We start from the raw sequence: 23,936 nt of genomic DNA, 5'->3' as shown, positions 1-23,936 counted from the left end.
ACTAGAGTGTCAACTACGTTCTTTAACGTAACATGATATTTTCTTAGTGTTCACATGATGAAGGGGCCGGGCAAGTTGCAGAAAAATAATGTGTGAAATTTCAACAAAACAACAGACATGGAATGACAACAGGAAATTCTTGTAAATTACAGTATGTGAACAATTACAGCTGCTAGATCTTTCTTAAGTTTGAACTGGTCCACCTGTGTCTTTTAAAATTGAAGTTTTCTTATTAAGCACAGCCATGCATAGACGTATGCATACATATTACTTTTAGATATGAATGCAAGATGGACGCTTATGTCAACTCTAACACGTGTGAGCATACATGCATCTGTCAATGCTAGAGGACAAGCAACGGTAGTATTAACATCAAGAGGTGTAATAAATTTTTATTTTCTGAGCGTGAAAAGAGTGGGGGATTTATTAATGATTTAAGGCAAAAATCAATATTTTAGTTAGGTTTAGATCAATCTCTTTCATCCAAACACGTTTTATACTTAATTGACAAAACTCATATATATAATTAGGTAATGTTCCAAACATTTGAATTAATTGATTAAACCTTACAAATTAAGTCTAACTTTTTTTACTTATTTATTTTTGAGTTTACTAAGTTACGAAGATGAAATTAGATCAAATATTTAAAGAACTAGTTTGATATTGGATTAAATTAAACTTTTGAGAAATCAATTCAATTGATTTAACTAGTTGATGGTTTTTCTAGTAAAAAATATATTAATAATCAAATCAATGCTTAAATTTAATTGCACTTATCCATGTCGTGTAGAATTAAACAATTACTTCATATAAATTATATGCTAGTTTAGTATATAGGTGTAGATTGAAATATAATCTACTTGAAAATATATTGCATTGAATTTCAACATCACATTATACTCTTGCATGTTGTCAGATTTCAATATTATTTTCAAATTGCCACTGTATTTCCAGAAACTCAAAAAAAGAAAGAAGTTAACGAGGTTTGCAAAGCTAGGTGACCGTAGATGCTCTATTTATAACTGGGTAAAATTATTTCATAGGATGCTAAGTTTAAATCAGAAACGTGTATTGGAATTCAACACTATCTTAGTTCTTGTTAGATATAGAAAAAATAAAATAAAAATTGAGATCAAGAACTTGACTAGAGTGTGAACCAGGTCATCAACTTTTATCATGGGGTAGAATTTCTCAACAAAATTGGGATACACGTCGGTGGTGCTTTTCAAGTTTGTCATTTTGTTAAGAAATTCTACACAAATTTTCTGCAATCTACCCAATGATGTGGACACCTTATTCTTCCACTAAGAAAAAGTGATGTAATTTTGCTTAGGAAGAAATTAATGGATCTAGTAGATAAGTTGAAGAGATCCACCTCTATCCTTTGAAATGAATACAAGACAAAGATGTCTTACTTCAGTCTAATGACTCTTACCATACAAGCATTAGTCAATGAGAGAGGACAAACAATATTAGTATCCACATCAAGAAGTTATAGAAATCTTTACTTACTGAGCGTGAAAATAGAGAGGGAGACTATTCAAGGACTTAAGTTATTTACCATGAGTTGCCTATATATATCATGTGTTTCCGAGTTATGCATTACACAATTAAAGAAACAATGGGGTTGTCAACCTTGAATAGAGTATTTTCACTTGTTTCCCTCATCTGGTTCGTTGTTATGTCACATTGTTCACCTTATGTTGCTTCCAGTTCTACTCAAGAAGCGTTAGCTCTTCTCAAATGGAAAGCCCACCTTCAAAACCAGAGCCCTTCTCTTCTGTCATCATGGACTCTTTCATCTGTGAATGCCACAAATACTTCTACCCACCTCAAAACCCAAATAAGCCCATGTACGTGGTTTGGAATCTCTTGCAACCATGCCAGAAGTATCATTGGTATTAACCTGACCAGTACAAATTTAAAAGGTACACTTCATGAACTATCTTTTTCATTATTTCCCAATCTTGCATTCCTTGATCTAAGCCTGAATGAACTCTTTGGTTTTATCCCCACTCAAATCAGTCACCTAACAAATCTAGAGGTCCTTTACCTTTCTGCTAATCAATTATCTGGCTCAATTCCCAAGGAGATAGGCAACTTGGACTCTCTTTCAGATCTAGAGTTAGACCAAAATCAACTGAGTGGCTCTATTCCTCCTTCCATTGGAAATTTGAGCAACTTAAAGGTTTTATGCCTCCACACCAACCACCTTTCTGGTGCCATTCCCAAGGAGATAGGCAACTTGAAGTCCCTTTTGGATTTACGGTTTTCCAAAAATCAACTGAGTGGCTCTATTCCTCGTTCCATTGGAAATTTGAGCAATTTAGAAATTTTATACCTCGGGAACAATAGCTTTTCTGGGGCCATTCTTGAAGAGATAAGGAACTTGAAGTCCCTTTGGTGTCTAGATTTGGGCATAAATCAATTCAGTGGATCTATTCCTCCTTCCATTGGAAATTTGAGCAATATTAAATATTTGAATCTTTTGGATAACAATTTTTTTGGTTCAATCCCTCATGAAATTGGATATCTGTCAAAGTTGATTAAATTAGAGTTGTCTAAAAATTACTTCACTGGTTCTCTTCCCCATAATATTTGTCGAAGCAAATCACTTACGCACTTTGTCATTGCTGAGAACCGTTTGCTTGGCCGTATCCCCAAAGATTTGAGAGATTGCACAAGCTTAATCAGAGTCCGCCTCAACAAAAACCACTTCATTGGAAATATTTCTGAAGATTTTGGCATCTATCCAAATCTAAGGTTGATAGATCTTAGCCACAACAAATTTTATGGTGAAATCACACCTACCTGGGGAAAGTGCTCACTGTTAGGCACTTTAAATATTTCGGCGAATAATATTACTGGGAGCATCTTGCCTGAGATTCAGAACTCAATCGAACTACATCAACTTGATCTTTCTTCAAATCATTTAATTGGAGAGATTCCAGTGGAACTTGGAAAGTTGACTTCTCTTAACAAGCTTATTTTAACTGGGAATCAACTTTCTGGAGGCATACCTCATTAAGTTGGCTTACTCAAAGAACTTGAGTACCTTGACTTGTCCACAAATAGATTAAGCAAGTCAATCCCTGGGGATTTAGGGTGCTTGTCAAAATTGCACTACTTGAATTTGAGAGACAATCAGTTTAACCTCGAAATTCCATTCCAATTGGGGAATTTGTTTCAACTGTCAGAACTAGATTTGAGTCATAACTTACTCAATGGAGAGATACCGTCTCAGATATGTAATTTGAAGAGTTTGGAGAAACTAAATATTTCCTATAATAACCTCTCTGGTTTAATTCCAAGTTGTTTTGAAGATATGCATGGCTTGTCAAGTATTGACATATCTTATAATGAGTTACAAGGTCCAATTCCCAACAACAAAGCATTTCGAGATGCTCCTATTGAAGCATTACAAGGGAATAAAGGATTGTGTGGTAATGCTAGTGCATTGACACCTTGTAAGGCTCTCATATCACACACACGTGTCATAAGAAAGAGGTTGGTAATCTCCTTTGTTGTTTCAGGAGCACTTGTTCTTTTAACTGTGGTGACTTTAATGTTCTTTTGTTTCCGAAGAAAAAAGCAAGAGTTACCGAAACAACATAGAAGTGTGAACAAGGATGAAATTCTTTCGGTATTAACTTTTGATGGAAAAGCAATGTACAAAGAAATCGTGAGTGCAACAGAGAATTTTGATACCAAGTATTGCATTGGGACAGGTGGATTTGGAAGTGTTTACAAAGCACAACTTCTATCAGGGATTATTTTGGCAATAAAGAAATTTCATTCCCTTCAGCCTGATGAGATAGAAGACCAGAAAGAGTTTTTAACTGAAATAAGGGCATTGACAGAGGTACGACATCGAAATATTGTGAAATTTTTTGGTTTTTGTGTACATTCTAAAGACTCCTTTTTAGTTTATGAGTATCTTGAAAAAGGTAGCTTGACCACATTCTTGAGTAATGAAGCTACAGCAAGAGAATTGGATTGGGGTAAGAGAGTAAATATTTTGAAAGGTGTGTGTAATGCCTTGTCCTACATACACCACGAGTGCTTCCCACCAATAGTTCATCGAGACATATCGAGCAAAAATGTGTTGTTGGATTCAGAATATGAAGCTCATGTTTCAGACTTTGGAATTGCCAAATTTCTTAAACCAAACTCATCCAATTGGACACAACTTGCAGGCACATATGGATATATTGCACCAGGTATATATAATTCATTTTTTATTGTCATGATTGTTTAGGTACTTACGTAAATAAATAAATATGTATATAGTTATGAAATATGATCTCATCATGTGTCTTTCACTTTGTAGAACTTGCTTACACAATGAAGGTAACTGAAAAATGTGATGTATATAGTTTTGGAGTGTTAGCATTGGAAGTGATCAATGGAAAGCATCCGGGTGATATCATTCCTACTTTATCCTCTCCTTTCACTTGGGAGAACTTTTTGTTGAACAATGTTTTGGACGAACGCCTTCCACTTCCTCCACCTACTATTCAAGATCAACTGATAGCAATCGTAAAGCTAGCAATTGATTGCTTGAATTCCAATTCAAAATCCAGGCCAACCATGAATAGGGTTTCTCATATGTTTTCAGCTGCAACAGATCTTCCCTAGGTGCCTTCAAACAATCTAACCAGGACAATAGATTGTGCGTAGAATGTCTTCAAGCTTGCAACAGAATAAAATAATGTGTCATTTTTCTTTTGGTTAATTGTATGGATTTAGTTTCTTAGGCATGCATATTTTGTTTTCGTTTTAATCTTTATGTATTAGCATGCTGTCAAGAGGTAAGGCTCATTACGTCCCCCTCTTTAGGTGTACTTGATTTCTTTTTTGTTTAATAAAATTCCCTCATTCTGTTGAGGTTTCATCAAAAATAAAAAGTTCCAAGACGAAATACATGTTTAACTTGCTTGAAAAAACTTGTACAAAAATATTAAAATGTATGAAATATCATATACCATACACTCCAAAGAATTTAATGTATCTAATTTACTATCTAAGTTTAAGGAAAAATATATATACATGCACCTGGCAAATGGATTATAATGCCTGCTGAGTTTACAACGTGGAACCTCATTTCCACATTCAAATCTAATCATTATCAATTATTTCAGCATAAGTTAGTCTTTAAAATGAAGATAAAAACTTGAAACCAGCTACCAATTGCAAACTAATTAAAACCATAGCAATAAGTTTAGGTTAAATTATTTAAAATTAAGTTAAATGTTGAAACAAACAATAATTCCTTTCAATTTTTAAGAAGTCTGAATTGGAACATGAGAAAAAGAGATGTGCAAGAAAAAAAATTATTTATTCTAAAATGATATTTTTATTGTTAAGTGACGTTAAAAAATATACTTTGAAATATAACTAATATGTACTTAATAACGGAATAATGATGTTATGATGAACACTAAAATTCATTTCTCTTTATGTTTTGGGTCCAATGAGAAAGGAGATAAAATTGGACCCGAATGTGGTGCTCAAGTAAATAGGAAATAGCTCTAAGAGAGAAAGTAAAAGAACTAGAAAAATCAATTCCTAAAAAATTAATAAAATTTAATAATTGACCATCAAATTGACCGTTTTGATATGTATTCATGTATGAATTTTTCATTCAAAATAGAAAAATTTTCTAATTAAAATGAATATCTCAAAAAAAAAAAAAAAAAAAAATGCATTTCGTGGAGAATAGTTAGAAAAAGAGGTAGAGTCTTTAATAGGAATTTTAGGTAAGGCTATTTCAACATTATAATTTATAAAAAAGGGGTAATGTAAAGAGAAATTTTAGGTGCAAACAACACCATCAATCATGATATAATTGACGTATGGTTTTCTTTCACTTTCTCATTAGCCAAACACAATTCTTGAGGTAGAAAACTTTAGAAAATAAGTGAAGATAAATATTCATCATTCGTCACTCCCCAATTTATTGGTTTTCAATTCTAGATAATGGGTCTATTTAGTATGGTTTATTCAAATAGAGCATAGAAGAAGAGCTTATTGAAGTAGAGGTTATGAAAATATGGTTTTTATGAAAAATTTGTTAGTTCTTTGGTTAGGAAAATGTAAAAGAAAATTATAATATTAATTTACCAATAAAAGCTTTAATATACAAGAATAAATTAAGTCAAATTTATAAAGCAAAATAAGGATATTTTTGAAATTTAAACATTTTAAATAAGTTCAAAAAGAACTCAAGGGAGAAGCTCAAATTTTGATAAAATTGCTTATTTTAAATCCTAATAAACATTGTTGACAAGCAGACAAACCCAACCAAATAACCTTACTCCTAGTCTTCTATAGGTAGTGGAGGACCGCCCCCACCCTAGCTTTAGATATTTTTTTTTTTTTTTTTTTTTTAAAGATTTCATTTAAAAAGATAGCAATTTTATACTATAAAACTAATTCTTTTCCCTTTGACCCTTCATATTTCTTGAACTTTTTTTATTCCATTAATTTCCAGGTTCCACCTCTTTCACTAGGTGATGGCTTGGTTGTTCAGGCAATGACTTGATGTCTAACAACTTTTGTACAGTTACAATTAGAGACAGAGATATTCACCTACAAACCACCATGAATGGTGAGTGTTGACAGTTACATCTAATCAGCTCTATTATTTGAAGATCGACCTAATTACATGCATGTATCTCAACCTCTTATAGGTTAGAGTTACTTTTGACTGGTCTGGCCAGTTGGACCAATCAGTAGGATCGGTGTGCAACAGAAACACATTTGATAAATTACATATCAGTCTCTATAGGTTTGAAATCTAGCAAACATGCCCTTGTAGCAGTGCAGCTCCTATACTTTTTTTTCTCTCCCTCGTCGTCACTTTCTTCTTTCTTCTATCACTTTCCCCTCTCTCTTCTGTAACTTTCTTCTCTCCTCTTCTCTTTCTTCTTCCATCCTCTATTCTTCGTCTCTGACTTCTTCACTTCATCCTACTCCTTCCCTTCCCCCTTATTTTACTTGATAGTCAAGAAGGCCTTAGTCGCCGCAACCTGGACAAACGAGGTCCAAATCAGATCTGGAGATTCTATGGCATTTGGGGACACTAGGATCCAATGAAACCTTTTTTTTTTTTTTTTTCTTCGACAAACCCATTTGGTAATTCTCCTACAACATCAGGTTTAGGAAATTCCGATGGCTTGACAACCCATGAGAATGGATGGTTACAATTGGGAGAACAAAGAATGTAGTTTGCAGCTGAAATTTGATTGAAGATTGCACAAATGGACTAGAAAATAATCAAAATATGACTGAATTAGCTATTCGTGTTTGAAAAATCGAAATCGGCCCTAGCATTTTAGCGACCCAATTTGGTCCTTGGGTCAGTTTGATTAGTGCTTCAATATTGTGCAACCGGTCCAACTCCAGGTTGGTCTCGGTCAAGTGACAGTAGCGATTTTCCCTCCAACCCAGACCAGAGTTGGCCTTGGTTCCTAGTCCGACCGATTGAACCGACTAGGCCAAGTTTTAAAACATATCTTTCACACGTACAAGAAGGTAGTTCTATTAATGGTAGATTTTCCAAAATACAGGGGTCTCTACAAATTAGAAAATTACTCAAAATAACTTTCACGATTCATGCAAGGTAGTTCTTTCATAATGGTGACAAGAATGGATAATCAACTCATGATGAGATAAGGTCATGTTTTAAAGAGAGTCTCAGTGGACACAACATACCAAAGTTAGCACACAGATAAGAGAAAATTAATGACAATTAGAGTGCTACCACAGATCAAAGAGTCTTGACAAACAAAAATAAAAGTAACATGTTCATGCTTTATTCATTAACAGAAATGAAAAACTATTCAAGTTGAAACAGTCAAATGGATTTCCTCAAGAAAACAAAGGTGTTATAGTCAAGTGCTTTTGTAAATAAATCACCCAATTGGGATTTTGTGTTCACATGAGCAATTGCAATGATGTTCTCTTCAACTAACTCTCTAACAAATGATGTCTTATGTCAATGTGCTTAATCCTAGAATGTTGGATTGGATTCTTAGAGATGTTAATGGCACTCGTGTTGTCACAGAATATTGTCACGCAATCTTGATCAACACCATAATCATTCAACATTTGCTTTAACCATAAAATTTGAGTGCAACAACTTCCTGCAGCAATGTACTCAGCCTCAGTAGTGATAGGGAGATTGCATTTTGCTTTTGCTATATCACGTGACAAGGTTGTTTCCAAGGTAGAAACATGCACCCAAAGTACTTTTTTGATCATCCAAACTTTCTACCCAATCTATATCACTATCCCAACCGAGCAATTGTTAGAATCAAATGAGTACCAAAGGCCAAAATCACACGAACCTGAAACATATTTCATGATTCTTTTCATTGCATTCAGGTGCAACTCAGATGGATTAGTTTGAAATCTAGCACAAACTCCAACACTAAAACAAATATTAGGTCGACTTGTAGTTAAGTAAAGAAGACTTCCAATCATGCTTCGGTACAACTTATTGTCTACCTTTTTACCATATTCATCTTTGGATAGCTTAAGGGTAGAACTCATAGGGGTTCCAGCATGCTTTGCATTGTCTAAACAAAATATTTTCAACATGTTTCTAGCATACTTTGATTGGGAAACAAACATGCCATTATCCGTTTGTTTAATTTGAAGTCCAAGAAACATATATAGTTCTCCTACCAAACTCATCTCAAACTTATTTTTCATCAAGTTAATGAATTCAAGTGCATGTGAATAAGATGTAGAACCAAACACAATATCATCAACGTAAATCTTTGCACACATGATTTCATTGTTAGCACACTTGATAAAGAGGGTTTTGTGGGCATTACCTCGTTCATAGTTATGCTCAAGAAGGAAAGTTGTCAACCTTTCACACTAGGCCCGTGGGGCCTGTTTCAAACCATAAAATGCTTTCTTCAATCTGAATACATGATTAGTTTTGTGGAGGTCTTGAAAGCCAATTGGTTGTTCAACATACACTTCTTCGGTGAGCATTCCATTCAAGAAGGCACTATTTGAATCAATTTGATCTTGAGGCAACGGGCAACAAAAAGCAATAATCAAATTGATTCAAGCCGAGTAACAGGATCGAAGGTTTCATCAAAGTCGATTCCCTCAACTTGAGTATATCGTAAACCTCCAGAGCAAAGAGCAAAGCACTTTCCTAACAAGTTTAGTCTTAGAATACGGTCTTCCCAAAGCAAAACACTCATTAGAAATATCACAAACTCTACCATAAAAACCAGTTATAGTCTCATCCTCTTCCATATTCAGATTTTCAAAATTAGTGACTATTTTTCTAAGCCTATTTCTTTTAACGGTACAAGTTCCCTCATTCTTGACTTGAAGCCTATCCTAAGCATCTTTAGCAAGCTCACTATTAGCTATGACTTTCATTTGGTTCACATTAACAACATTAAAAAGAGTATTGAAGGGCTTTAGAGTTATAATTTGCCAAAGTTATCTCATCAGCAGTCCAACTAGCAATAAGTTTTAGTCTAGACACTTTATTGTCAACAATAACCGGGGGTGTCCAAACATTCACAACTGTGGACCAGACTCTTTCATCTATAGACTTAAGGAAAGTATGCATACTAGGCCTCCATGTATAATAGTTAGGTCCTTCTAACAGATGTGGTCTTTGAGTGAATCCTCCTTCAGGGAAGAAACTCATGATGAAAAACAATCAGACAGATCCTAACACAACAAACAGAAGTACACCCACAGACACACAGCAGATCTAAAATGAAAATGCAACATAGATCAGATTTCGTACACAACCAGACACTCAGATGCATGTGAAAACAATCATAATGGATAAGGATCAACTGAAGCAACTTATCAAGACACGCTCTGATACCACTTGTTGGGGAGAGAGTTAGAGATTTAACTCACGTTAAAGTGTGTTTACCCATTTTAAGTGCAGCTGAATAATTACAAGTAGATTAAACATTTCTAATTTAAACACATCAAACACAAGTGTAGAAATTAAAGAACATAGCCATATACATAGTTCAGCTAACTCCACTTTTAGCCTACATCCATGCGACCTTGTCTAGATCGAGGCAATCCATTAAGTTAAAAACACATGACAAGATATAGTTCAAAGCTGATCTAAGTTATAGTAAAAAGAACTCCCTGTTCAACTTTACACTTAGCACCACACTCTAAATCCCTAATGTGTAGCAACTCCTTGGATCTTTTTCATGCCTCGATCACACCCGTGAATAGCTTGTGAACCATTGAGCTTCAAGCGCTAACACCACGCACCAGCGTCAACAAAGGAATCACGTTCCAAGAGCCATCAATAACGTGTTTGATATGGTGAGGTTTTGGCACAATATGGAAATGAACCTTGAACCTTAAGAGAAGAAAATATTCTAAGAAATTCAAAGTGCAATAAAACAAAACATCAAAAGATTAGATTCATATACGCAAGAAAGAGTATTATATAATAAAAGATTTCTTGCTCAACAATATAGTGTCATGTCAGCCAACAAGGGACTGACGCATGTTTGTCCAAATAAGGAAAGTATTCTTTCTTTTTTGTTTGGACCACATAACAAATTGGGAAAAGAACTTTATTCCCTAGGACCACTTAAGGATGTTATGACACATGTAAAAAGGTCCTAAAAAGTGAGAGACAAAGATAAAAAAAAATATTTTCACTTTATTAGACATGCAACTCGTGTTGGGTTACAAATATCTGAAGTGATAGTGAAAGCACAAACTGTTGTGCACACACACTCTAAACAAAACAAGTCAAAACTCAAGTCTAGCAATCAGTGTACACGCAGAACATATGTGTACACATACAACTCATAAATTTGACAAATATGAGTTTTCCATAAAGATTATATGTATGATTTGTGAAGTTGAATCGTTAGATTTTCAAATGTGACATACAATATTTTGTTTTTCTAAAGTAAATATAAAAAAATTTGAGCTATTTAACTTAATATTCTTAAGAGCAGTTTTGGGATAGAATGCTAGAGACTATTTACTTATAACTTTTGATAACAACAAAATGTTACATTCTTATATTAACTTTTATTATTATTATTAATAAAGTTAATGATATGTTCCCACCCAAAAAAATGTCCCATTGACAAATAATTCATACCCACCCATTTTTAAATAACATTTTACTACTTGCAGTAGAATTCCGTTAAGAGTTGTCATTATGATAAAGGGTAGTATGGTCATAAGTAATTTGTAAATAAGGGTAAAATGATCAATTGACATTTTGCATAGGAAATCAAAATTTAAAATTGCAATATGGGGAATCATAAGGCTGGGGTGATGACACGTGTCCAAAGAAGTTGACCCAAGGAAAAAAGAAAAGAAAAAGTCATTTTACTTTTGTGTATCTTGGAAGAGTCAACTGTCGGGTTTTCGTCTAACAAAGGTTGACTACGTTCTTGCGATTTTTACAGCTATCGATGATTGTTAACGGTGATTTACACTAATGAATTGGATTGGTTGTTGGCGATTGTCGTGTTTAGGGTTCATTCATGGTGTTGACAATTAGTGTTGTTACCATGAAGTTTTTCCGACAAACGACAGGTTTGGTAGGGCAACTTCAACTAACGGCTAACTCGAGACTTCTGAGTTGCTTCATCGTTGATACATGCAACAAAGTCACCATCGTTGAGACTTCTAAGGTTGGTGTTATTCTTCGGTTTTGGGAACAACTTTTGCTAAGCTTTTACGTTTTTATGGTGAGGCATGCAACAAAGTTGCCATGTTTAAGGAAGGATTAAAGACAAAGAATTGTTGGTTTTCACGATATGAAATGGCAAAAAAAGTATTATTATTTCTTTTAAAATAATGGATTTCACATGAAGTTTTCTTATTTTATTTGTTTTTGTTATTCATTTTGGTTGTGGGTCCATTTTAGTTGTTATGCCAAAAAATCAGGGCTAACATAAGCTGATGTCAGTAAGCACCAATCAGAGTTCAGGATGACTTTGCACCATCCAAGAGTCTGCCATGTCGCCCAAGATAGAAATAATATAGCTATCAATAACCCAGCAAACTCAAGTTTTGTCTGTGAATGAATTTGGTTCACACACCTATCCAAGATCCATTTAATTTAAGGATATTTCTTAAGTTCTCAACCAATGGGAAGACAAGAGAGGTTTGCACAACACCAAATCAATTGCAGAAAGGTAATCATTACCTTGGCTCAACGGGTATAAATTGGCAGCTTCCCCTCACAAAATCAAGATCAGACACTCTGAATTCAACAAAGAAAATAGCAAAGACACACTACTAGAAAAGACTAGCTTGACATTCTCTAAGGATCCTTAGAACACCAAGCACCTGTAACCCCAAATCACAGTTTGTGACCTATTGTAATCTTGGGTAAAAACCAAGACCACACCAATATAAAAAAAAAAAAAAAACAGTGGATGTAGGATTTGCTTCAAGCATATGAAACACTATAAAAACCTTTACTGTCTCCTTTACTTTTTGCATGCTACTATGAAAACAGTACCATAATTAACTCTCATAATAAATTCATGTGTAATTTCTAAGATCTTCTAAGCACTTCGTATGTGCTAAGTCGTTAGTGTCAAAATCCAGCATCAACAGTTTGGTGCTAGAAGGAAGGTCATGTTCACATTAGCTCTCTACCTAGTAATCTCAACTGATTCATCAATTTTGTCTTCTAAGATCAACCGCAAAATCTCATGGCTCATGGTTTTGAAATCGAGCATATTAGCACCAGTAACGAGGAGATTCCCCGCAATCAAGAAACTACTCCTCTCGAAGTAGTTCCACCTCCCTAGAATATTGCAAGGAACGCCCCCTCGACTTACCCGGTGGATCCTGCTTTGTTCTATTACCTGGAGAAGTTTGATAACACTCTCCAAACAATGAACCAAAGGTTGGATTGTTTAGACCAGATTGTGATGCCAACTTCAGACAAGGTGGTACTACCCCCGAAGGCACTTGTAGGTCACTCTAAAGCTTGGAGATGAGCACAACCTCGTACCACACCCACTATAGCACAAAAGAATAAGGGTAAGTCATAGCCAAGCAAGGGAAGAAAGGCTTAAAAGGCATGCAAGCACTAGTCGCAAGCACTAGTCGCAAGTAGGGGAAGAAAATTGTGGTTTAGTTACTAGGCAGTAAGTACTTCACACCTAGAGTAGTCCCATGGCATATCACATGGGCACACCCATGAAAGTGCCAAGCATGGTGATTCCTACTATCGTCGGCATGATGGTTTCGACCATCACTGCGAGGGAAGTACCCACCATTAGTGGGTTGATTTTGACCACTACAGGGATAAGGAAAACTCCCCCAACCACTTAATGCCTTCACAGGGCTCAGGCCCACAAGTGTCAAGGCATGCCGAAGGCTCCGGCCAGGGCAAAGAAAGTATCAACCTACAGTCTTTCATCAACCACAATCATTAGGAACGAACCCACATTGCGGAGAGTGATCCCCAAAGGGCTCCACTTCCTTAGATAGAGGAGTTGCAATGAGCTCTAGATTAGCTTTGAACTCAACAAAACGAGTAGAGAGAAATCATTGAGGCGTCTCCCTTTTCCGTAGCACTTCTAACTAAACTTCTCTTACCAAGATTCAGGATGCCCAAGATGAAGGCATTCGACGAGAATGCTAATCCTCAAGATCACCTCTCTGAGTTTGATGACCTATGGAGCTTCACCAAGTTTCAAACTTGGCGAAGTGTCGCTACTTAGCAATGACTTTGACCGCCCATGCTAAATTTGGTTCAGATCAGTTCCGCCAGGATCCATCAACTCATGGTAGCTAATGACCTCATTGGTCTTGAGACACTTCCAAGCCAATCAAAAGTTCTTAATGTTGCTCAGCTATCTAAGCAACATATGACGGGAGAAGAATGAGTCTCTTCAGTCTTACATTGACAAGTTCCATAGGGCACTGAACAAAGTGGCTAACATACCTGAGGATTCAGTTCAAACTCTGATTATTACCGAAGTTTGCCTGCAAACCTACCTGTGGAACAAGCTACAATCGGAAGATGACATTTCCCTTACTTGCTTCTACAATCTGACAAAGAAGTATTTGCGAATCAAAAGCTTTAAGGCATCTCTAAATTGCCATGACCCAAGCCTTCAACTAGCACTCCCAATCAAAGGGATGAATTTCGAGGAGAGAATAGTAGAAGGAATGATCGCAAATGGGCTAATGATAATAAGAGAAAAGGAAAGAAATAATGGTTTGAGCCTAAGAAAGCTTATACTCCACTTCCTCGTCGTGACCACGATAACTTCACTCCACTCAACACATAGGTCTGGGCCATTTTGGCTAATTAAGTAGAAGTCAATCTTCTTGGAGAGCTAGAGCCCATGAAGAAACCCCTGTCTAAAAGGACCGACAATAAATACTGTCTTTACTACAAGGATAATAGGTACCATACAGATGAGTGCTAAGCTCTCAAACAGGCAGTTGAAGACCTTATCCAAAAAGGCAACTTCAAGTAGTATGTTCATGGTCTGAATCCCTTGAGGGAGACTGACCAAGATGACATGGAGAGGCATAGAGGTTGCACAGGTCTCTATTTGGTAGGGACCATAATTGACTAGCTCATTGTGTCACTTCTGGGCACGAGCTGCTGAGATTCATGGATGCTTATTCGGGATACAATCAGATCCCGATGTTCACGCTTGAGGAGAAGCACACCTCATCCATCACAGATCAGGGGTTGTATTGCTAAGGTCATGCCCTTCGATCTAAAAAATGCTGGGGCAACCTCCCAGCGCCTGATTAATCAAATGTTTTCTGAGCAGATCGAGAAAACAATGGAGGTCTATGTCAATAACATGCTGACCAAGTTGCATGTCACTTCAGATCACATAACCCACCTCGCAGAAATGTTAGACATACTCCAAAGATACAAAATAAGACTTAATCCTCTTAAGTGTTCATTGGGGGTAGGTAAATTCTTAGGTACATGATTAACCATCAGGGAATTAAAGTCAACCCCGAAAAAATCTAAGCTCTCCTAGATATGAAGAGTCCCACAAATCTTAGGTAAGTTCAGAGCTTGAATGGGCGGATAGCGACTCTCAATCGCTTCATATTGAGAGCTGCAAATCATTGTCTACCATTCTTCAATGTACTCGGGGCCAACAAGAAATTCGAATGGACTCCAGAATGTGAATAAACTTTTTAGAGCATAAAAGAGCATCTCAGAAAGTACCTCTTCTGTCTAAGCCACTTCCCAAGGAAAATTTATTTCTATACCTGACTGTTTCTTAGTATGCGGTTAGCACAGCTCTTATTCGAGAAGATAACAAAATTCAGTGGCCTATGTATTATACCAGCAAACAGTTACTAGACATTAAGTCAAGGTATCCAGAAATGGAATGATTAGCCTTTGCCTTGCTAATCGCTTCTAGGAAACTGCGACCTTATTTCCGTGCTCATACCATCCATGTTTTAACTAATTACCTGCTCAGATAGGTCTTTTAGAAACCAAAGGCCTCAGGTAAATTGCTTAAATGGGCTATGGAATTAAGTCAGTTTGATCTGCATATCAGAGTTTTCCTATAAGCTAGAATGGGAACCCCATCAGCCAGTTAGTGAGATTGTCCAAGAGACTCTTTTAAATCTATCAACACGGAGCCTGTATGTTATGGGTCTTCTGAAAAAAAGAAGAGTCGAAGCTGGTCTTCTGCTCATCAGCCCTGAAGGTACTTGCATTTATGAAGCCCTTAGGTTTGGGTTCAAAGCCACTGACAATATGGCTGAATATGAAGTGCTATTTGCTAGTCTGTGACTAGTAAGAGAGATGGGGTCAGAAATGATTGACATCAATAGCGACTCCCAGCTAATAGTCAACCAAATATTGGGACAGTATGAAAACAAGGAAGATAATATGATTAGTTACTTGAAGAAAGCTAAGGCCACACTAGAGCCCTTCAAGCGATAAAAGATCAAGTAAATCCCAAGAGATAACAACTCTATTACGGATGCTTTGGCAAAGATAGCTTCATCTTGGACTCCAATGTGCCAGATAACATCCTAGTCAAATACATCGAAATTCCCAACATCAACTCGCTTGACCAGACAGTGGCTACAATTGAATTAATATCTTGGATGAATCCAATATCATTTAGTATCTCAAAGTAGAGATTCTTCCTAACAGTAAAACTGAGGGCAAGACTCCTACAGACTAGATCTGCTCGTCACATCCTAATTGGAGACCAATTGTACAAATAAGGATTTAGCACCCCTCTTCTAATGTGTGACAAACGAAGACGTAGACTACATCATGAGAGAGATACATGAAAGGATAAATGGTAATCACACTGCCGCATGATCTTTCGTCAATAAAATTATCCGATAAGGATATTATTGGCCCTTGCTTCACAAAGATACCTATAATTCTATGAAAAAGGGTGATAGATGCCAGAGATTCACAAACATACCGCGAGCTCCTTCCCACCAATTGACAATGATGACCAGCCTTTAGCCATTCGCTATGTGGGAAATTGATTTCATCGATCCCATGCCAACTGGTAAATGTGGTGTCAAGTATGCAGTAGTCGTAGTGGATTATTTCACAAAATGGGTTTAGGCAAAAGCTTTGGCCGCGATCACCACAAAGAAACTTAAAGACTTCATCTTCAAAAATACAGTGTGTCGCTATGGAATTCCTCATACTTTTATCTTGGACAATGGAAAGCAGTTCGACAATGAGGAGTTCAAACAGTTTTGTGAAGACCTAGGGATTCATAAGAATTGCTTTAGTAGCAAGACCACAAACTAATGGACAAGTTGAAGCTATCAATAAAACCATTAAGCACACTTTGAAGACTAAGCTTGGGAGTAGCAAAAGGCAGTTAGGCCAATGATCTCCCAAAGGTTCTATGGGCATATAGAACTACTCCAAAAACTTCTACTTTAAAAACACCATTCTCACTAGCATATGGCTGCGAGGCAATGGTCCTAGTTGAAGTAGGAACTAGTTCCCTTCGGGGAGAATTCTACAATGAGGTAGACAATGAAGCACTTATGTGTGCATACTTGGAATTGGTTGAAGAACACCCCAATAAGGCTTAGCTAAGGATAACTTCCTATCAACGAGCTAAGAGGTTCTTTGACCCCAAAGTCAGGAGTAGAGATTTCCAAGTCAGCAACTTGATCCTCAAACAAGTCCTTCTAGATATTTGAGAACCAAGCACAAGAGTATTAGGGCCTAACTTGGAAGGTCCTTATCGCTATGGTGATATGACCTGGGACATATCATCCCAAATGACTCAATGGTTCTGAAGTATCGCAAGCTTAGAATGTTGAACATATGCGACCTTATTATTAGTAAATTCCAAGTCCTTGTATAATTTTTTATGATCTCTTTTACTTGTAAATTTCATCAATAAGATTATTCTTCTCTAAGAATTACTTATGTTGTTATTTTAAGTATTTATAATCTTGTTATTTACAATGTTTTACAAGTTATACGATCAGAACAATTGTATTCATTTAGTGAAGTGCCTAAATTCTAAAAGTACTATCACAAATGGCAAATAAGTTTATATATATTCAAAAATATGTAGATGAAGGATATTCAGAGAGCTACATCGACAGTTAGAGATAAAAAGAGATTCTTCAGAGCGAGCAGAAGGGAGGACGATCAATTCTCTTAGACTTCAAGATCCCTGGCTTCTATTGCTCCAACCTCAAGGTCGATAGCTAGGCCTTTAGGATTCTATTATTCTTGGTGATCCCCCTCTTGGAGTGTTTCCTGGTCTTCCTTTTCTTGAGCAGATACCATCAATGCGAGGGCCATCTGATACTCTTCAAGAAGGTGGTAAAGGTTCATGTCTGGGTTGTCTTGTCGCAGCATGTTTATAACTTGCAACAACCACTTTCCAACCTTCTTTTCCACCTCGACATTGGATTATCGCAACTGTTTTGTTAATGAAGTGACCTAGCCATGAGACACTTTGAGCTCTAGATCTTTTTCTCTATGGTTGCCCACATCTTGGCCCGAGCTGCCTCCATCTCCTTCTCATAGCTTGTGCTCTCTTGAAGCTCATTTTCTATTCTTTGAAGCATTGTCTCTCTCGAGCTCAGATCTCTAGTAAGCCTTACCACTATCGTCTGAAGCTCTTTGACCTGATCATCCTTTTTTTTAAGCTCTTACTTCTAGAACTCTACTGCTCTCAAAGCAACTTCCTTTTCTTATAAGCGTGTATCTGCTAGAAGTCGTGTTTCCCTTGTAGATACGTTGGAATCCATAAGGGCTTGCCTCCTAATTCATCTCTTGGATTTTCCCTTCCGAGAAGATTTTTGTCTTGTTGTGAGCAATGTTCAAAGTGAGAATAGCCAACAAAATAAAATGAATAAAAGTTAGTTTTTTCTTAAAAAACTAAGAAAAAGTTTTATCAATTTTCAAAGAGATCGCAAGGAGAGATTTGCTCTACCTGGTTTTGCATCTGCAGCGTTGTGACCAAAAGATCAAAAGGCTTGGCCGCCATGTACCTCTCAAAGGTTGACTCCACTTGGCACTCCAACATTGTGAAGATCACAGGCCGCAGATGATCAGGGAGCTTCCTGAGAAGGTTTAAGATGGACTTGTCATGACCACTCAGATCAGGAATTTCCTTGGCCTACTCTTAAGTGGCCTTGCCTTTCTTTCCTTTTGTTGCCTCTGGTGCATCTTTTAGAAGGACCTTTAAGGTAGGGCCAATCTGGCATTACCTTGAGGTCGTTTAAAGAAGACTCTGACCTCTCTACCGTTATTACCTTCATTTTCTTTATGCCCATGGTCTTCTTCTTAGTGGGATGTCCCACAGTAGGCTTAGGAGCTTCCTCATTTCACTCCTTAGCTAAGCACCTTTCAACACCAGTTTGGGTCCCCACTACAGGGACATTGCCTGGATCTGCTTCAGCTTGAGGTTCTCTTAACAGTCTAAGGAATGTAATCCCTGCTAGTCGCTTTACTCTCTTAGGTTGCATGGTTGCTTCATCAAGATGAAGAAAGATCAGCGAACAAAGTCAAAAGCAAATAAAAGACTTGAGTTTTTTAGCAATAGAAAAACTTATGAGCTGAACCGTCCAAATATGTGTCGAGGTGAAAGAAACCATGCTTCTAAAGTTCTTTGTCGTCACAAGTATCTTTGCGTCACGACTTCTATCTGAAAATTGACCAAAAGCTTGAATGCGGCCGTGATCTGTCAACAGCTGCAATTTGGTCGCTTTGTTTTCTACATAAGAAAAGAGCTCGTTAGTCTACATTTTGAAAAAAGAACAAAGACAAGGATAAAGGACCTCAAATTGAAAGGGAAAACCTAATCGGTTCTTGAAATTTATAGACCTCATCATACTTAAAAAAAAAAATATTCTGTTTTGTAAGCTCCTACATTACTAGGATAACCAAATATTCCTCCCTTGATCGTTGATTGTTTGGAGAGGTAGTACGAGTCTTTATCTTCGCTCTTTTTCAATGTATAGGCACATGTGAGCTCCAACGCCATTGGCTCTCTAAGTTTGTGCTCGCAGAACGATATATACATAATAACTACTATGATATATACGTTTAGAGTTAGCTGGAATAGTGTGATCTAGAAGTGATCAAGTATCGACCTAATGAAAGGGTGGAATGAAATTAATACTCCACACTTGAAGATTGCTTTAGAGATCGCACCCATTCCCTCAGGAGGATCTTGAGCCGTGTACTACTTCTTTTGGTACACTTCTATTGAGATGGTCTAAGGCTTTCTATATTTCCTTTAATGTGACTGTTGACCTAATCAACTTTTTCAGGTCCTGTAGAGGTACCTGGTTGGTGTTTTCACTGCCGTCTTTCCTCATTTCAATCCTTGGAAACTCCACTAGTTCTAGCGTCTGTAAAGGGACGACAACCAAAGGAGAGTCAAACCCTAAAAAATGTACTTCATATGATGACTCAGAAGAAGTAGAGGAAAGCTCAATGGTTTCTACCATGGCCGACTTGCTTCTAACCCTAAAAACTCCTAAAAATGGTCACCAGGACTCTTTACCCTAAGTTTCTAAGCCCTCGAGTGACTTTCTTGAGTATTACCTAGAAATGCTTCTTTCCTAACCTACTAGATACCCATAAACTGCCATGACTGTAAATAATCGAAAAAATGTGAAAAAAAAAAATAGTAAAAGAAAGAAATTTCTTTACTTTACTGTCGCCAGAAATGGCTGTTCTGATGTAGCATTGGGTTCACATAAACTAGCAAAGAAGGAAGAGTTTTTTGAGAGCAAGAAAATGGAGTTTTCTCTTTGAAAAAATTTGAAGTTCTTCGAAAATTAGGGTAAAGTTAGGGTTTTTGTGCAAAGAAGGTGACGGTATAGATACTTTTATAAGCAAAGTTTGGGCAGGAGTTGGTTATTGACCATAGATTGTGACCATGTGTCATCGATCCACGGAAAGAGTAACTTTCACATCTCGCAAAAACCAATCGATGATGACTTTATCGAGAATCGTAATCGTTGGCATAATTTTTTCATCTGCATTTAATGCGGCCCAAAAGAATGTTGTTTCAGCATGGCTAACATTTAATGTTCATGGCTGACATTTAATGCGCATAGTGACACATCTGTCAGATAAAGATCACTTTATTGATGTACTAGCTGTCAAATGTGACAAATAACATCTGAAGAGGTCATTCAAAAGAGGCATTTATTATACCAAACAAAATAGCTCAAAAATTTTTTACCATTAGAAAATCTAAGTTTCCTAGGTTGTGAATAGTAGCTAGAGTTCAAAGCATTCCCCGATGTCTCAAGGCAAGATCAAGCTCAAATCGTCAGATCTTAGTAAGCAATCATCTTAGGTTGCATACACAACTCTCAAGTCGCAGTTCACGATCTACCGCCAGTTCATAAGTCAAGATAAAATCTTGGAGATCACATGAAGTAGTCAGCTTCAGTTCTCAACAACAAGCATCAGGTTGTCTACAACAATGTGATCGCCCCTCAGCTCTTAGCTCAAATGGGTATCTTCGAAATCAAGTCAGATCGTGGCATAATCATGAAGTTCTCAAGATCCAACTCCTTGAATCTCAAAAACAGGGGAGCTTTTGTTATGCCTAAAAATCAAGGCTGACATAAACTAATGTCAGCGAGCACCAATCAGAGTTCAGGAAGGCTTTGCATCGTCCAGAGTATGCCACGTCACCCAAGATAGAAAGAATATAGTTGTCAACAACCTAACCGACTCAAGTTTTGTCTATGAATGAATTTGGTTTGTACATCTGTCCAAGCCCAATTCAATTTAAGGATATTTCTTAAGTCCTTAACCAATGGGAAGACAGGAGAGGTTTGTATGGCACCAACCCACTTGCAGAAATGTAATCATTACCTTGGGCTTAGCAAGTATAAATAGGAAGCTCCTCTTCACAAAATCAGGACCAAACACTCCAAATTCAACAAGGAAAGTAGCAAAAACACACCACTAGAAATAGACTGGCTTGACATTCTTTAAGAATCCTTAGAACACCAAACACCCGTAACCCTAAATAGCAGTTCATGACCTATTGTAATCTTAGCTAAAAACCAAGAACACACCAATATAAAAGAAAACAGTGGATGTAGGACTCACTTTAAGCATTTGAACCACTATAAAAACCTCTACTGTCTCCTTTACTTTTACATCTTTGCATGCTACTGTGAAACAGTACCATAATTAACTCTCATAATCAATTCACGTGTAATTTCTAAGATCTTCTTAGTACTTTGTATGTGCTAAGTTGTTGGTGTCAAAATCCAGCATCAACATTAGTAATAGTTACAAATGTCTGCTATAGTTTATGGGAAATTGATTTTTTTTATTTGTTGTTTTTTAATCGTGGAGGATCTAATATTAATATTTAAACAGAGGTAATTTTGATGGAGCATTTGTTGTTCATTTCCTTTAATTGTTAAAAGTTTTTGTTTTGTCAATTGCTGTGAACCAAGTAAAAGATGTTGAAATATCGAAAACAAAAGTTCCCTAATCTCTTTCTTTTGAAAAAGAAATGCTCATGAACTTTCCCATGTTGTTTTCCTCATTAATTATGGCTTCTTGTCATGCCCAGAACCTTCATTAGTATGGACTTTGCATTCTAGTAGTTGGTGATTGATTATGCACTTTAAATATATAGTTTTCAGAAAGTATTTTTATTACTGTTGTAATATTAAGTCTGCTGGTGGAAGTGGTTAGAAAACTGGTTATGTATGTGTATGTGAGGAAGAGAATTACTAATAATTGACATTAAATTTACACTGTTGTAATGGTTGATGATTTGGTTGTTATTTTTTTCCTGCAAGTGGGCTAGAAAACATAGTTGGAAGAGACAAGAATCGTCTGTGAGTGGAATTGCTTTACATCCTAATAATGTGGGTATCTTATGCTTTAATTATTGTTGTGCTGTTGTGTTGTTGTACCCTTTTTTAAGCATTTGTCAAACTTTTTGCATGAATGCATAAATTTAGGGATTGAATTCATGGTTTGAATTTTCTACTGCATGAGGTTGGATTGTTGTATGTTGACATTCTAACTTCCCAGTTCAGCTATGGTTCATATTTACTTTACATTTCACTGAGAATCGCATGTTTCTATTTTTTGCTTTTTCACTAATTACAATGCATAAGTTTTGATCACTATGGTGTCTACTTTAACGGATGTTTTAAATTGTGTCACTATGTCTGTGTAAATTTTGGACCCAATAACAGTGTAAAGCCCAATAATAAAGCTGTTCTAAACTGTGTAAAGCCCTAAGTTATACCTGTTTGAAGGGCCTAAATATTCTAGGCCGAAAACAAATTAAAGCCCTAAAATAAACTTATTTGAATTGTGTAAAATCCGGGCCCAACATTAGTTTGAAGTCCTAACTTGATGATATGTTCCCCCTATGTATCAACTATTTATGGAAAAAAAAAAAAAAAAAGAACAATATATATTATATTGACATAATGGTTATATATTTGTGTTTTGTAGGATGAATCCACAAAAGTTCAGTTTGAAATTTAATTTGTTTGGAGTTGACTGTTAGATTTGGAATGTGGACCCTGATGAATACAGTTAGATAATGTTGATTAAGGAGATGAAGATACGTGTGGCCAAGGAGAATGAGGAAGTTTACCTTCTTCTTGATGAGAAGTTTAAGGTGGAAGCTATGTTACCAATGATTAGAGATAGATACTTATCAAACGGTGATGAGGATTTAATGTTTATTTTCCAACAATATGGATATAAACGGGTATTCAACATTTAGTTGTTTGTTGAAGCGATGCCTGTACAAGTAATATAACCCTTACCAACTTTGCTGGAATCTAACACAAACCTTGAACCTACCGATGAGCAGCCACAAATTCTCAAAGAAAGGTCTTTTCAGGATGAGTTCCATTGGAGTGATGTATTTAACGCATATGATGTAAATAGAAATGGTGGGAGTAATGTAGATGGTGATGGGAATGTAAGTAGTGATTTGGCTAGTGAGGAGAATGTACAAAATGAGGGAGATGGTGCGGGGATGAGAATGGGGTTGGCAGTGAAGGCATTTTGTCTGATTTTGAGGATGACAGTGACAAAGGGGCCTAAATCATTAATGATGATAATGTCAATGGAATAAGTAGACATATGAAGAGTAATGAGTTAAAATATAGGGCTGATAGGGCTGATGGAAAGATTGATTTTAAGGTTGGCTAGGTGTTTATGAGTGTTTACCAGTTTAGAAAGGTTTTTAAGGATTACATAATTCAAAGAGGCTCATTTTGAAGAAGGTGTATAATGAGACTAGTAGAATTAAAGCAATTTGCGAACATGAGGGGTGTCCATTTCATATTTATGCAGCATTAATGGTGGATAAGAGATCTATCAAATTAGAATATATGAAGACACACACATGTGCCTCAGAGTCTACAACAATCCTGAAGCCATTGCCACATGGATTGCCAAAAAAATA

The 23,936-nt window shown here is 36.5% G+C and overlaps 2 protein-coding genes across 2 annotated transcripts; both read left to right on the top strand.

Moving 5' to 3' along the window:
• Positions 1-1,621: 1,621 nt before the first annotated feature.
• On the top strand, positions 1,622-3,028 carry LOC116123616 (probable leucine-rich repeat receptor-like protein kinase At1g35710). The gene has a single exon (XM_031409367.1). The coding sequence runs from the start codon at positions 1,622-1,624 to the stop codon at positions 3,026-3,028; it is 1,407 nt and encodes a 468-aa protein (XP_031265227.1).
• On the top strand, positions 2,641-4,878 carry LOC116123617 (MDIS1-interacting receptor like kinase 2-like). Its single transcript, XM_031409368.1, has 2 exons — positions 2,641-4,220; positions 4,331-4,878. The coding sequence occupies exons 1-2, from the start codon at positions 3,326-3,328 to the stop codon at positions 4,636-4,638; spliced, it is 1,203 nt and encodes a 400-aa protein (XP_031265228.1). The 5' UTR covers positions 2,641-3,325; the 3' UTR covers positions 4,639-4,878.
• The last annotated feature ends 19,058 nt before the right edge of the window (positions 4,879-23,936 follow it).

This window comes from Pistacia vera, unplaced genomic scaffold (assembly GCF_008641045.1).
Source record: "Pistacia vera cultivar Batoury unplaced genomic scaffold, PisVer_v2 Contig1434, whole genome shotgun sequence".
NCBI classification, from domain to species: domain Eukaryota; kingdom Viridiplantae; phylum Streptophyta; class Magnoliopsida; order Sapindales; family Anacardiaceae; genus Pistacia; species Pistacia vera.
This window is presented reverse-complemented; position numbering and strand designations above follow the sequence as displayed.